Here is a 14,484-nt window from a genome sequence, read left to right as displayed (position 1 = left end):
ATCTTTTCAAATGTGTGTTATCAGGTAATACTGGTGTGTTGAATCATTTAAGACAATATGAAATGCTGAAGAATAAACAATTAGTGGCCCCTTGGCTGGAGGTTGATCTTCCTGTTGCTCTTGTATTGGTTCCTATAATGAAAATACTATAGTGCCCTTCGATGCAAAGGAAGAAGAAAAATATTGAACTGGGGAAGGGTGTCCTTGGATCACAGCTTCATTACCAGGGAACATCTCCTCACCTCTCTCGACTTCTCTTTGTCCACTTGCAAAGCAAACATGCTAATCCATTCTTCCTAGAGCTATGATGAGTAGTAAGTTGGATGTTTTGGGTGTCATAAACATTAAATTGAATGGTTTTGGTGTATCCTTCAGGATGACTTCTCTGATCTGCCTCCCTGAGCAGCACAGCTGCCTCTGTTCTATTTTGTTTTACATGGAACATGTTTTTGTGGAAGCATCCATTGTGATTGCCTGCTTTCTCATCTACCCGCTCTGCCCCTCTCTCTATACTGTGATTCCTGAAAATCAGAATCTTTTCATCTCTCTATTTCCAGAACATTAATAGTGGCTGGCACAAAATAGATACTTAAATTTTGCTGACAAAAAAAAAAGATTAATGACAAAAAAGTTTGATAATCTTAATATTTTCTTAAGATGAGCAGAGCAGTTTCTCCATTGTATTATTTCTGAAAGAAATTACCTTTCCTTTACATCTGCAGCAAAAGTGAAGGAATATATGCATATTTTCTAGGACCTGTATTGCAGCCTACTGCTACGATTTGAAGACACAAATGTCTGTGATATAAGGTTTGAGTGGGACAGCCCTAGAGCAAGGAATTAGTAATATAAGTTTCTATAATACAGACTTAGAAGGTTAGGATGAGTGTGTGGGGGGCATTAGATTACGAATTTTTAAACCAGAAGCAATGGTAGAAAAATCCACTTAAAATGCATCAAAGTTTATTAAGACAAATATACAGAAACAACTCATGGGCCTGTGTTATAATGAACCCAGAGTGGCGGGTCCCCAGGCAGCCCTGACCCCTGCTGCAAGCCCACCCTCAGGTCATTACTCACCACACAGAAAAAATTAACACATGCCTGTGTTTAATATCTTTATTTATTTTCTCTCGGGCCTCCAGGAGTGTGTATCTTCTCTCTTCCTTCCAAGCCTCTCCCAGCCTCCTATAGACAAGATGCATCTAATTCCGAGTCTAAACTCACATCGGTCACCCAGCATTCTAAAGCCCAGTGTTAGCAGGCACCACCCATTTAGACAGCAGTTCAGAGACTGGTGCTATGACAGTGACATGGCAGAGTTAGAAAAATAATTTATACTGTGATCGAGAACACTTACACACTCAGTAAGATAACTGAAAGTTTTGCAAATGATTTTTACAGTGGAGTCATTTCTCTCTCCCTCCCATCCTTACCCCTCCCTCCTTTGTCTTGTACTAATGCATTTAATTTAAAAAATACTAATTCTGACCCACTAAGTTTTCTCCATTAGCAGTTTGAAAAACATTATTTCACTATTGTTTGAACAAAGCTCTTGAAGTCTCAGTCCACATCCCGTATCTTATCAAGGTACTTGCATCATTTAAAATGAGATTTTTTTGTTTTTTGCTTTTTTATTTTTCCGGTTTTATTTCAGAGATGCTTCTGCTGTTAACAAATAATTTTTAAGGCCAGGCTCGGTGACTCAGCCTGTAATCCCGCGCCTTGGGAGGCCGGGGTGAGTGAATTGCCTGAGCCTGCAGGTTCGAGACCTGCCTGGGCAACTGGCGAAACATCATCTCTACAATAAATCAAAAAATCAGCCAGGTGTGGTAGCGCATGCCTGTAATTCCGGCTACTCAGAAGGCTGAGACAGAAGGATCGCTGGAGCCCAGCAGGTCGAGGCTGCCGTGGCTGGGAGCGGCCACTGCACTCCAGTCTGGGCGACAGAGTGAGACTCCAATGAAAAAAAAAAAAAAATTTTTTTTAAAATATTTTTACCCAAGAAACTTAAGAATTGAGGAAGCAAAGCTGCTTATGGTTGATTATTCCATACTTCCTTTCTGGTTGGTCATTTTTTTTTACCTCTTTGTTCAATTTCCCTGTTCTGGGACCAGTTGGAAAATGCCTTTGGCCTTGAAGAGATCTGTGCTAGTCATGTCTCCCAGGGCCACTAGCCTTCCAAGGTGCTCCTCCTGAAAGACAAAGCCTTTTAAAATTATTTTTAAACTTAAATCCCTGCAATGTAATCACCCAAAAGTGAGACCATGGTCAAACCTCTGTAAGTCCATGTGTGATATGCTACTCTGTCCTTCATTACTGGATACATGCCTCAACCATCATGTTTATTCCTAGCTGTCCTTTAGTTAGTACCAGCAGTGCTTCAGCCTGGTGCTCACAGAAGCCACCACAAGCTGCTTCCACACTGACTACGGAAGATGTCCCATCTGAAGGCACCATCAGTCCTGCTGCCAACCCTCCCCTTACAGGAGGCAGCAGGTTGACCTTACACCACATTGTAGTGTCATTATTCATATATTCACATGTGGGCCCATGAAGGGCCACCATGGAGATTTTACATCAGTATGGAAGAGTGTGGCTCGTGGCATCAAGGATGTTAAAATAAGATTCATGCAGAGGAAGGCACCATATGCAATGCTTCATCATGAAATATGGTGACCATTTGCTGAGGACTAATACACCATGTTTCCAAAGCATGCACCATATTTCCAAAGCATTTGTGTTTTTAAATGACTCCATCAACTTCTGCCAAGCTATGCAAAACGACTAAATGAGGAGCCTTTTCCAAGAATGTTTTCCCATTTCTGCTACCAAATTCATCTAATAGAAATAACTCTTTGAGTAGGTGCCACTTGCATACTGTGGAAAACACTTTATTTGGTGGCAATGTTGAAACATCCAATATGAATTATAGGCATTTACTGCAATAGAATGAAGAAATTCTTTTTCCCCCTTCAAAATCAATAGGAAAATTGCTACTTATACTAGGTATTCTTTGTATTTGTAAAGACAAATGACAGTGTATTCTGTTTCAGGGAGGTTGAAACATTTCTCAAATAGCAAAGTGGTTTAATCCTCTATTTGCTCTATCTGCTCAGAGAGTTCTTCTGCATCTTAAAGGCTAGAGGTGAGGTTTCCAAAACAAATAACACACTGAATTGATTATTAATTTTTTAAGATTAGCCTTTGGGAGGAGAGATAAGAGAGCACTGCATTTCTGCCACTACAAATTAATGTTTCTTTATCAAGATCTTTACTTAAAAGTCATATATTCAAAGTTGAAGTGGTAGATATTTTAGGTTATATGAAAATAATATTTTTCATTCACAAAGTAATAATTTTTTGAAAGACAAATTTCAATCTGGTCAGGATTTCTTTCTTGGAATTCACAATGTTTCTACTATGTTTGCATTTTGAATCAATAATTTTAAAAGCCTTATAGTTGAAAATTTTCTGTTGAACAATTATTCTGCTGTCACATTACATTTTTACCCTGCATAGATGTTATCAAGATTCCTTATTAGCCATACACAAAATATATATGAATCCTTGTTTTAATTTAATAAGAACACATTTGTGTATGTTTGTGTGTGTGTATACAACTATATAAACAACAGAATTCCACGGAACCACTCATATTAAAATGCAGTTGAAGTAGAAAGACATACAAATACATAAACATATATGATAAGTCAGTACTGAGATCTATCAGAGATCCACTGAAACGCTAATAAGAAATAAACTTTTACTATTTAAATTTTTTCCCTAAATTTTTTGCATGTAAGAAAATGTCAAGAAAGTGGGAAGTATCAGATTTAATATTTCATCCGTATCAGAGAGCCAGAAACAAGATTTATGAAGAAGTAACATGTTATGATTTTCACTAAGTAATGGTTGAAGTGACAAGAACAAATATATTATTAGTGTTGTGTTATTATTTACTACTGACAGGATCTCTTCATTATACTCCTGAGCATAATGAACTGAGAAAACAATAGAAACAACAGCAATATCAGCTGATTAACAATGGGCAGATCAGTCCTGATATACAACACTTTAAATGTGAGGCAACAAAATGACTTTGGGTTATGAATACTCTAGTAAACTTTCCACAACTAAAAGGAGCAAGGGGGATGTTCACATTTTAATAATCTTAGAAAGGCTAACAGAGCTTATATAAATATACATTTGGAGGCTACTACTGTATCTGTTTAATTATTCTGTACAAAAAAAAAAAGATAAACCAAGCGTGTGGTCAAGAGTGGTGAGTATTCACATTCAGACAATTTATGTATTTTCACAAATGTGTTTAATTACAACTGCTCCCAAAGTATCCCAGATTTTCCAAAGTTTTATTTCTAAGTTTGAAGACTAGACAAGGTCATACTGATTTTACAACATCCTACATGATATAAGTATATATACAAAGAAAAAACCAACATTGGAATATTACACAGCTTGAAAATTTGCAAAGGTTATTTGTGTCTTAGTTATTTCTGTACTTATTAACACATCAGACACCAGCATTGAGTATTATGTTTCATAATTTGTTGACTAGCAATGATACAATCATTAGTACCCCCAAATCTTCAAAATTCACAGCAATTTTTATGAAGTCATTCAAGAAGAGAAAGTCAATCCTAAAATTAAAATTTGTAACTATGATGAATGTTTTAAAATGATGTATATAAAATGGAGATGATTAACATTTTAATTTAATAACTTATAAAACTAGCATATTACAGTTACTTAATAGGGTGAAGACTAGGTGATTCTTCTGTGTATTTGGTTGATGATACTTTGTTTTAATGGAATTAAATAGAATAAATTTGCTTCATTTTGATGCCATTGATACAGGTGACACAAAAGCTATTTCATAATACTACTCCACAATAACTTTCAAGATTTCTCCATGTGGGAATTCCTTTGCTGTCATCAATTTTGGGCAATAGCCATTCCACTGGACATGCGGTTGGGGAGAACATATAGAATGGAGAGGAAATGCAAAAGCAAAAGAAAGCCATTTCAATGTCTTGCTCTCAAAGGTAGCAGGTATAATTTCAAGCAAGTCTCTTGTAAAATATTTTTAAAGCAATTATCAATGGAAAAAATTCAAAACATATGAACATAAATAATTTCAAAAAATTAAATCATCACAAACCATTACTCGTAATTTTAAAGTTACACTCTTTAAGAATGAGAAATCATGCATAACCTGCAAAGTAAAATGGCTAGAAATAAGTACCTTCAGTGAGACAGTACTCTTGAAAGAAATAAGTGCCATCGGCTAGAGAGTAAGTGTGTGTATACTTTTGAATCTAAGTAATTTTTTTGTCACATGACATTAAAATTTAACCAACTAAAGATATTAAACCCTCCCTTTAAATTCATCATAAAAAGGTATTTTTGAGGACATAGCAATTTTGTTTTCAAGAGATATTGAAAACTGATCACCATTTTGGAAGCTTTCAGTCAATAATTTCATAATAAGAACTTATAATAAAGTACATAGCATGTGGGCATGGCACTCATGTGTGGCCAGTCAATTCTGTAGACCCACTAAGTTTTTCTTATTAAAAATGCCAATATGATTGACTTTCTCTTTAAACTCTTCACTATGGTTGAAGATAACTCCACATATACATCATCAAGAAATGCTGTTAACACGTGGACAGACAAGACAGTAACAGTCTAGGGGCTTCTGATCTGCAGCACAAATATCAAAGATTAACAAACAAACAAACAAAAAAATAACTAGCAGTGTTGTGTAGGGCCTTAATATTTCGTACACATACCATCCTTTCTTTTCCAAGACCCTTCATTTAAAACTCCAATAAGTCTGTCTAAGCCTTATAAAATAAATACTTGGAAGGCATATAAATTGGATGCTGAAGACTTTTATGGAGCCAGTGTGAGCTTTAATTTGAGAGACATGTCAATGAAATCTCCATTATCAATAACAAATTGTTATGATAATTGCTTATTTTTTCAGAACCTTTGAAGCAAAATAAATAGAAATCAATTTTCATCTTGAAATGGTTTACGACTTTGTCATTGGTAAATATTTTACTTCTCACAAATAACTACACATTGTGCTTCCTGGGAAACCACAGCAGTTTCAAATCTCAATGAAATCTTAGTTTCACAGGAAATGTGGAAATGAACAAAGAAATAACGAGTATGCTTGGCCAGCTATGCAACACTGGGTTAATATTTGTTTGCTAAAATTTTTAAAAAATAGATAAAGAATTCATGAGTCTATTATTTTAAGGTAAATATAAGGCTATGTAAATGCCATCAAAATGAAGATCTAAATTTAAAGAAACATACATTTTTTTTGGTTGTTTCTTTTTGAAAACTGGTAGTATAAGAAGATACTTAATGAAGGAAGTATTTGGAAATTACATAGTTACAGCTTCCTTCAAAAATAAAACTATAGACTTAATCTACTGATATAAAAAACAGATCAATCTACTGCTATTCAATCATGTTCTGATTATATAGATACACATGACACTTCTTTTAGGCAACTAACAGGAAAAAATTCAATTAGAAAAAAATATTAACTTATTCAGGCAATGCACAATATAAAGACAGAAAGAACCAAAAGGGAAAATAACGTCACTTAATCTCTGATTAGAAATAATGAAAGTAAAATGAGAAATATAATATCAAGTGGTACTGCATGTTACAGATTCTTCTTCAAAATTTTGTTATAAACACTGACCGTGTTTGTGAGGCACAGGAAAACAGGATAATGTAAAGTTGTTATAGAAGGAAAAAAAAAAAACTTATTGCTAACCTTGCAGTATTCTTTTTATAAGAGTTAGCTAAAGCATTGATTGTAAAACTCCTATCAACTCTTGCTTTTGTTTGATGACTTTGAGATTATTTTTTTTGCTCTTGCTATAAATAGAAGGCTACTTTTTTCCCTAATATATTTCAACCAAGGTGCATAATTCAGAAAACAATGAAAAAAGCAATTCACAGTTAATGTGACGTTACTTAAGATATTTGACCAATAAAATCAAATGAAATCATTGAAAAGGCAGGCTTAGACCTCCTGAAGAAGACAATTTAATGGCCTACCATAATTTAAGCACTTTGTTCATGAAAAAAAAACAACCCATTCAGCTTCTTACAGGTTTGCACAGTCCATTCCAATGAGATGCTTTTGGGGACACAGAGAAGAGGGTTGTGGGGTGTGCAGTGTACTCATTCCTCTTGTGTGCAGCCCAGGAGCTCTGACCGCAATGTGATCCTCCCGTACCAAGACCAAGGAAGAATTCTTATGTGTCGTGCATAGATGGGAGGGTCGATGACATTTTTTCTGTGGGTGTCGTTGTCAAAATTGCCCTGGAAAACCTAATAGAGAAGAGGAAAAGAATGTCAATCAAATCGTCTTTTTTTTCCTTTGAAATTATTTTTATTTTCTTGTTTGGAACATTTTGCCCAAATGTGATTTGACAATTATTCATTTCCTTTTCTTCAAAACATATCACAGCTTCTTTTTAATAATACATTTAAATTAAATTGTCAATTAATGTTTAATTTAAAGAGTTAAGTAAGGCAAAAGTTGATTGTCGAATGCGGGTATACACAGGTCTACCATTTTTACCTGCCTGTCTTGACTCAGTTAAAACAAATAATGCAACTGATGTTTATGTTTTGCTATGCCTCTAGTTGACATTGGCCAGGCAGCTTGCAGAAGGTGCTGTGGCAGGTGCTATGGAAGAAGGAGTGACTAAGATACAAGCTCTTGCAGAGTACAGCTGTCACCTGGAACACATGACCTCCACAGCCATAAGGGGCAACAGGAGAGAGATTTGGTGGATTATGCAGGATGTTTCCAAGAACAAGTGCGGAAGCAGCTTCCATCATTTCTGTATACATCGATTTGACCTTGGCATGACCGCATCCTAACTGCAAAGGAGGCTGGGAGATAAAGAGGGACATGGATGTGGAATATCACTAGCAGTCTCCATCATAGTGTCTTTTGGTCACTTGATCTCAGAAAACAAAATGACCCATCCCCAAACAGTCAATGCTATTTTCAAACTAGATCTTTCTTTCATCATCTATTAGTTCCTGGATTAATCTCCTCATGCTTTGCAATGTATGGCTTTTGCCAAAAAGTCTTTTTGGGCCTTTTATGGTTGTTCCTCCTCCACCCTCAAAGATTTTTATAATAACTTTGACCAATGCCTGCTTCAGAAAAACAACACAAAATTAAAGCAACAGGATCCTAACAGGAATGGCACTAGATTATAAATTACTTTAGGAGAAACTGAGGTATTTATATTGCTTAGTCTTTACATGAAGATTTAACCATTTTCCCTTATAGATTCTGAACATTTCTTATTAGAGTAATTTCAAAGTATTTTATATTTACATTTTTGTTTTAGCTTAACTAGGATAGTAAAAATCTCTTCGAGGTTTTAACATCTTCTAACTTTATGAAGCACCTTATAATTAGAAGATATTTTCCTTCTTGAGATAAAAACAGAACTATGTTACCAAAGAGAGATCTGAAAAGAAAATTCTCAAAAGTGAAAAAAAGGAAGGAAAAGAAAAGAACACCATCCATCATCACATGACAGAATACTTAACCCATATCTTTGAATATTCTGGAATTAAAGGGAATATTTTAAAAATGGCCTTCCATAATAAATTGGTTCAGTCTTATATGGTCACAAAAGGTTCCTTGAAAAGAGAAAAATAAAGATATTCTCCTCTAAGGCATTAGACGACATGGCATTGATTAACAGAGGCTATAGACAAAACTAAGTAGTCTTTCTGTGGGTTCTGCTAACTCAGCTGGCAAACCTAAATTCATGTTCGTTTAACAGGAATTTTGTCCCTAGCAATGCTCTGTGCTGCACTGATGAAGGAAAAACACATTCTGTATTGAAATGTGTTTCTAAGTAACAATGTCTCTGTTAGCAAAAGCTCAGAGGTACAGGACACACCATGTTAACAACAAAAATCTTGAGAGAGATTGTCACTGCAACAGCAGAAAATAAGCTCTAGTCTGCTGACATTCTCCCTGACATACAATGTTGGATTAAAATGCTTCACTGAGATTGTGGTGTTACAATTTAATATGGAATCTAAAATTCAATTTTGTAGCCCTACTAGTGAACTTAATGTATATCTTGCTGATAATAGAATTTAAATTCATAAACTTCCATTGCAAGATTTATAACAGCCTAAAATATAGTTTTATATCATTTCTTGGGAAGAAAATGCAGATAGAAACTATTTTCTCTTAAATATCTGTTCTTCAGCACATATTTTGATAAGGGACAATCAACACAGGAAACATAGTTGTATTATTTGTTATACTTATTACTTTATAATAAAGAACATACAGATAAACTACATCAGTTCTGAAATTGCATACAACTATGAAATTTCTGATTTTATATGTGAAAGTCATAGGAACATCAACTGAGTGTTCATTTTTCTTAAAAGGGATATTTCATGAAACAGGATAATTTTAAAAACAAAAGCGCCCATAGAAAAACAGCTAAAATCACTCAATCCGTGGCCTAAATTACTGAAAAAATATTTTTACTTTTTAATGACACAACATAGAACACAAAGAACACACTTGCTAATTCTTGGATGACATTTTGTACTTCCTGGAAAACATGTGGCATGTGGCTGTTTTCTTGTGTCCAGCACTAGGGAGACCCTTCTTAAGAATGTTACTTCAGTGTTTTACCTGGTAAATGAATGCAAACACAGTATTCTTAGTTAACTTTATGATATGTGTAAGATATCTAGAAAATCGCTTTCATGCACACACTTGAGGGATGATGAGCAACTAAACGAAAACTGAAGTCTAAAATGACTCATGGGGAAAGCTAAATCTCCATGTCGGAGGGAGACCTCCAAGTCGGAGGGAAATATTATACAAGCAAGATACAGTTGATTTAGAAATCTTTAGCAATGGTATGCACAAGTTTCAGTTGAGGAGGAGGCTGGTTAGCTGATGACACATTTGAACACGATCATGCTTTGGGGGTCTCTCAGGCTTTTCCTAACATGGAGACTTTGAGAAGGAAGCATTCCAGGTACTTTGGAGGATTCCCTCATTACAGCAGAGAGAAGATGAGAGAGAGAGAGAGAGAGAGAGAGAGAGAGAGAGAGAGAGAGAGAGAGAGAGAGAGAGAGAGAGATAGAGAAACAAATACAATTTTCTTCAATATAGCTGATATCTTGGATCTATTTTTCTAATGCTAACTCTCCTGTGATGCTAGTTAAAGTCCAAATCAAATGCTAGTGAGGATTCAAATTTCAACACAGAAAAAAATATCAGATCAAATAAAACAATTAAATGTTGATTCCAGCAACATTTTAATATTTTTTGTAAGAGGAGATATATTCTTTGTTAGGTACCATTTACTCCAAGTAAGCGTAGGCATCATCAACAGGAGTCAGTCAAAGATCACGGTGGAAGGCAAGATTATCCTCCATGACACAGTCAGACAGTTGGGGCATACTTCAACCTTTTTTAGCAGTTATGAAATAGGACTTTAAATACTGAAAAATCCTTTAGGGATTTCCTGTGCATATAATTTCTTGAGAAAGTAACATGGTTTGTGAAGGTATACATCTTTTTATTTGCCCTAAACTTGACTCATTAAAGTTTAAAGAGATTCCGATGGTTCTAACCTTTTGGAATTTATGTTCACATCCTCCAAACAGCAAGCGGTTCTAACATATTTTTATATAGACTCCCTGAGCTCTTCAAGACCAAAGAGTCAGTATTTTAGTGTGATCTCAAGTGACCACCCTTTGTCCCTCTGCCCTTTTGGTGGCCTCCGTATAGATTTCATTATTTCTCTGCAGATATGTGGGATTCCAGATACTGTGGAAATACAAAGGTTGAATGAAACTTTCTCAAGTTTTCAATTTCAAAATTTCAAATTTTCCCTGTTGTTTGCATTTGTCTCGCTTATAGGGTCATATACTAATGGCTTATTGACCATCTCTGTATACTGACCTGGTGTTCTTGAGAGAGAGGGGACAAAGATAAAAACCCATTTCCCTAGGGTAGTAGGTATGAGTGTTTGAGTCTGTGTGCAGGGGTGCTGAGGCTGAAAGCTAAGAATTCTTTATGTAGCATACATAATTTCAATTATTTATCCTTTTATGCAGAGTGTTTATAGAGAAGTTAAGTAAGAACAGCCTTTTCTGGCTCTGGTCCTGAGAAACCCTGTTTTTACCTCATTCTACCCTTATCATGAAAGAGTCTGTAACTCAGAAGAGAACTCAGAGATCTGTTAGCACCAGCTTCCTGGTCTACTACCTAACATGGAACTTTCAGCCTAACCATGGCAAGCTCTGATACAATAGGGCAGGTCTGTGTTCAGAGCATCTAAGTGTCTGTCTTTTTATTAGGTTAAATCATCTCTCTCTCTCTCACTTCAGTCTATTGAATCCAGAGCTTTATTCTCAATGGGTGGAACAAATCTAGCCCATCAAAAGAAACTTTTGACATATGTAACAATAACGCAAACCTTTTAAAATCTCAAATTCCATGTTCCAGGCTAAACATTCATGATTAACACATTCTTCATGGTGAATAATATCTGGACTTATATCTTTATCATTTCTATTGGATACACTCTGTTTCAACTAGGGTTCAATGAAAGTATGACATTTATTTGAACATAGAATGGAGTCTATATTGTGAATAGATCAAAAGATAGTGTGCATCTTTGTTGTAGATATAATATTTCATTAGTGCAGCATTAGATTTAAAACTACTATATTATATTTTGAGTTGTAGTTGATTGACTATAATCAAGTGAATTCTGGACTTTTTCATAAAATTTCTCATAAGCAAGATTTTTTCCAATTTTATTTACTTGTGTCTGTTTTAGAAAGTAACCATGTATATATTATGGGAGTGTAAAACCAACTTTTGGGGGTGATATAAAGGACATTTGCTTATTAGTCTATAGTTCAGCAACATAAAACTTATTTTATATTGTTCGTATCAACATTAGTTGAATTTTTTAGTCTGTCAAAGTTTTTGAGTCAAAATTTGAATCAACAGTTTAAGTAATTTAAAGTCTTATGAAAATTTTCATAGATTTAATATGCAAAAATCAAGTTGAGCATAACATTTTTCCATTTGAATAGTTTGGAAGACAGCCTTCATTGTTTCTAATTTTATGACTAGATTGTCAATAATACTTTAAGCTAACATGCAAGTCAATTTATGTTCCACTTTGCCCTATAAAAAAAAATTCCATTGAAAGTAAAAAAAAAAAAAAAAAAAAAAAAAAGAAAAAAGAAAAGAAAAACACTGGTAAAATGTATAGAAAATTGTTTTTGTTTTTAGTTAATGGTTTAAATCTATGTCAGATTAAAAAATCTTATTGGAAGTTTTGCATATATGAAACTCCTGTTAGTGTTTGGATATAAAAGTTTGAAACCAAAGTTTAATTCTTTTAGCCAACATAGGCTCTAGCTATTATTCAGTAAATTCAATTTTCTAAGAAAATTTACTGGCATCTTGAAACCACTTCATGACTGAATGGCTAGTATATCATTCTTGATGGTTTTCTCTGCAATCAATTCCACTAAACCAATGGGACTCTGTAACAAAATTAGTCTAAATGTGTGTGCCTTCTTTCAGATGTAATAAGGAAACAAGAAGCTAGTTTCCAGGTAAATTTCAATATTCTAGGAAATATTTCTTTGGAAAATAGTGTGTATTGAGAATTATATACTAAGAGGGTCACCAAAAAAGGGGGTCTTCTGGTGCAGACAGTAAATTGTATTAACAAAAGTATACATGGATCATCAGTCTGCAGAAGAATGAGCTATTGGACCAGTCTTCATTTAAGGGCATCCCAACAATGTGCAGAAAACACCTTCATTGGCAGAGCAGAACACAGAGTTGCCACCATGTCTTCCATCTTAAGCATCTTGAGTAGAACTATTGCTCTCCAAAGTTGCAGATGAAGTAAGAAAGAAACAATCTGACAGTTGGTGAATGTTTCTGTGTGTACATCAAATGGGAAGAAATTCAACCAAAATGTATGCATGGAACTTTAAAGTGGAGTCACAGATGGTGACAAAGTTACATGTCCTAATTTGTATTAATATAATGCCTATGATCTATGGATTCTTCCTTCCACAGAGTTCAGTTTGTGCCAAATCTAGTACAGGCATAGTGTTTACAGGTACATATCATTCCAGTTAGAATGCATGGTCCATATGGCACGGTGGCACAGGTCTGTGCAAAGGTTAGCTTTACCTTAAAGGACATCTGGTTTTCGCCCTTAACTCCTTGGAGGTAATCTCTAAGACTCTGGAAAGTCCTGTCTGATAAGAGTGTCTTTGTTTATCAGGAGGCCTTCGCCCACACCAGATAGTCTACACTAACATTGTTGTTTACCATGGAGGGTTTGGGTCAGCTTCCAGGTTGGCAATACTCCAGGTTTATTGTTACATATCATTGCTGAGAGAAGGTGGCACTCTCCAAGATTCTAGGGAAAAAGGCAACTAGGAGTTCATGTCTGGAGCTCTCCTGGTTCCTGCTCCATGTGCCTCTTCCCTTGGTGATTCTATCTGTACCCGTTCACTGTCATAAACTGTAACTGTTAGTATAACACAATTACATGTGAATTATCAGGCCTGAGGCTGATTTTGGGTAACTCTGAACATGCAATTGATATCGGAAGTGTGGTGAATTAGGGGAATCCTGAACTTTGCAATGAACATTGGTGTTGAAGGACATGTGTTTCCCAGAGTAAGATGTGTTGCTTGTGACACTGACAGAAAAGGGACCTCAATTGTCTGTAAGATTGTGTCTAATCTTCCCCAGGTATGTGGTAGATATCTAGGTTTCAAAGTTGTGAATTTATTCTTTTTTCGATTCTTGGAATACATTCTGATATAGTAATCCCTTGAAATGTACTTATTTTGGCCCAGGAGTACATTTTCTAAACTCTCTACTCTTGGATTCTCCTCTGTCAACTTCACTTTCTTTTCTGGATGACATTTACTCTCATGGATGTAAACCTAATAAACTTATCAAACAATGAGTGCTAATTGTTCTCTTTCATATTTCAGTGATAAGACAATTCAACATCTTTATTCTCCTATATTTTTAAAATATCATTTCTGTACTGTTTATATGTTATTTGAGAAATAATACTTTGGCCACCTACTTGTGATTAATTTGAAATCTCCCAAAAAACTGCAGTCAAATTTTTTGAAAGTTGTAGATTATGGTCATATATAGAAATAATTCTACACCATAATTCTTATTGGATATCAATTTTTATCTGTGTTCCTTTCTTTTTTTTTGTTCACCTTTTTTTTAAATCAATAATCAATATTTTTTATTATGGTTTTGTGGGGTACAGTTAAGGGTTAGGTATATAAATACATTTCATTCAGGCACCCTGTTGAGAAGAGGTGTTTCCCCGTCCCCCG

At 35.0% G+C, this 14,484-nt stretch overlaps 1 protein-coding gene across 1 annotated transcript in view; it reads right to left on the bottom strand.

Moving 5' to 3' along the window:
* Positions 1-4,271: 4,271 nt before the first annotated feature.
* The window catches only part of EDIL3 (EGF like repeats and discoidin domains 3), a 243,264-nt gene continuing 233,051 nt past the window's right edge, over positions 4,272-14,484 (bottom strand). Inside the window, exon 8 of the mRNA XM_021715777.1 lies at positions 4,272-7,386. Coding sequence (XP_021571452.1) covers positions 7,237-7,386 — 150 coding nt within the window. The 3' untranslated portion in view covers positions 4,272-7,236. The remainder of the gene's footprint in view (positions 7,387-14,484) is intronic.

Source organism: Carlito syrichta, unplaced genomic scaffold (genome assembly GCF_000164805.1).
Source record: "Carlito syrichta isolate Samal-C Ts95f unplaced genomic scaffold, Tarsius_syrichta-2.0.1 Scaffold307659, whole genome shotgun sequence".
Lineage (NCBI taxonomy): Eukaryota > Metazoa > Chordata > Mammalia > Primates > Tarsiidae > Carlito > Carlito syrichta.
The sequence above is the reverse complement of the archived record's forward strand: the minus strand, read 5'-3'. Positions and strand labels throughout refer to the sequence as shown.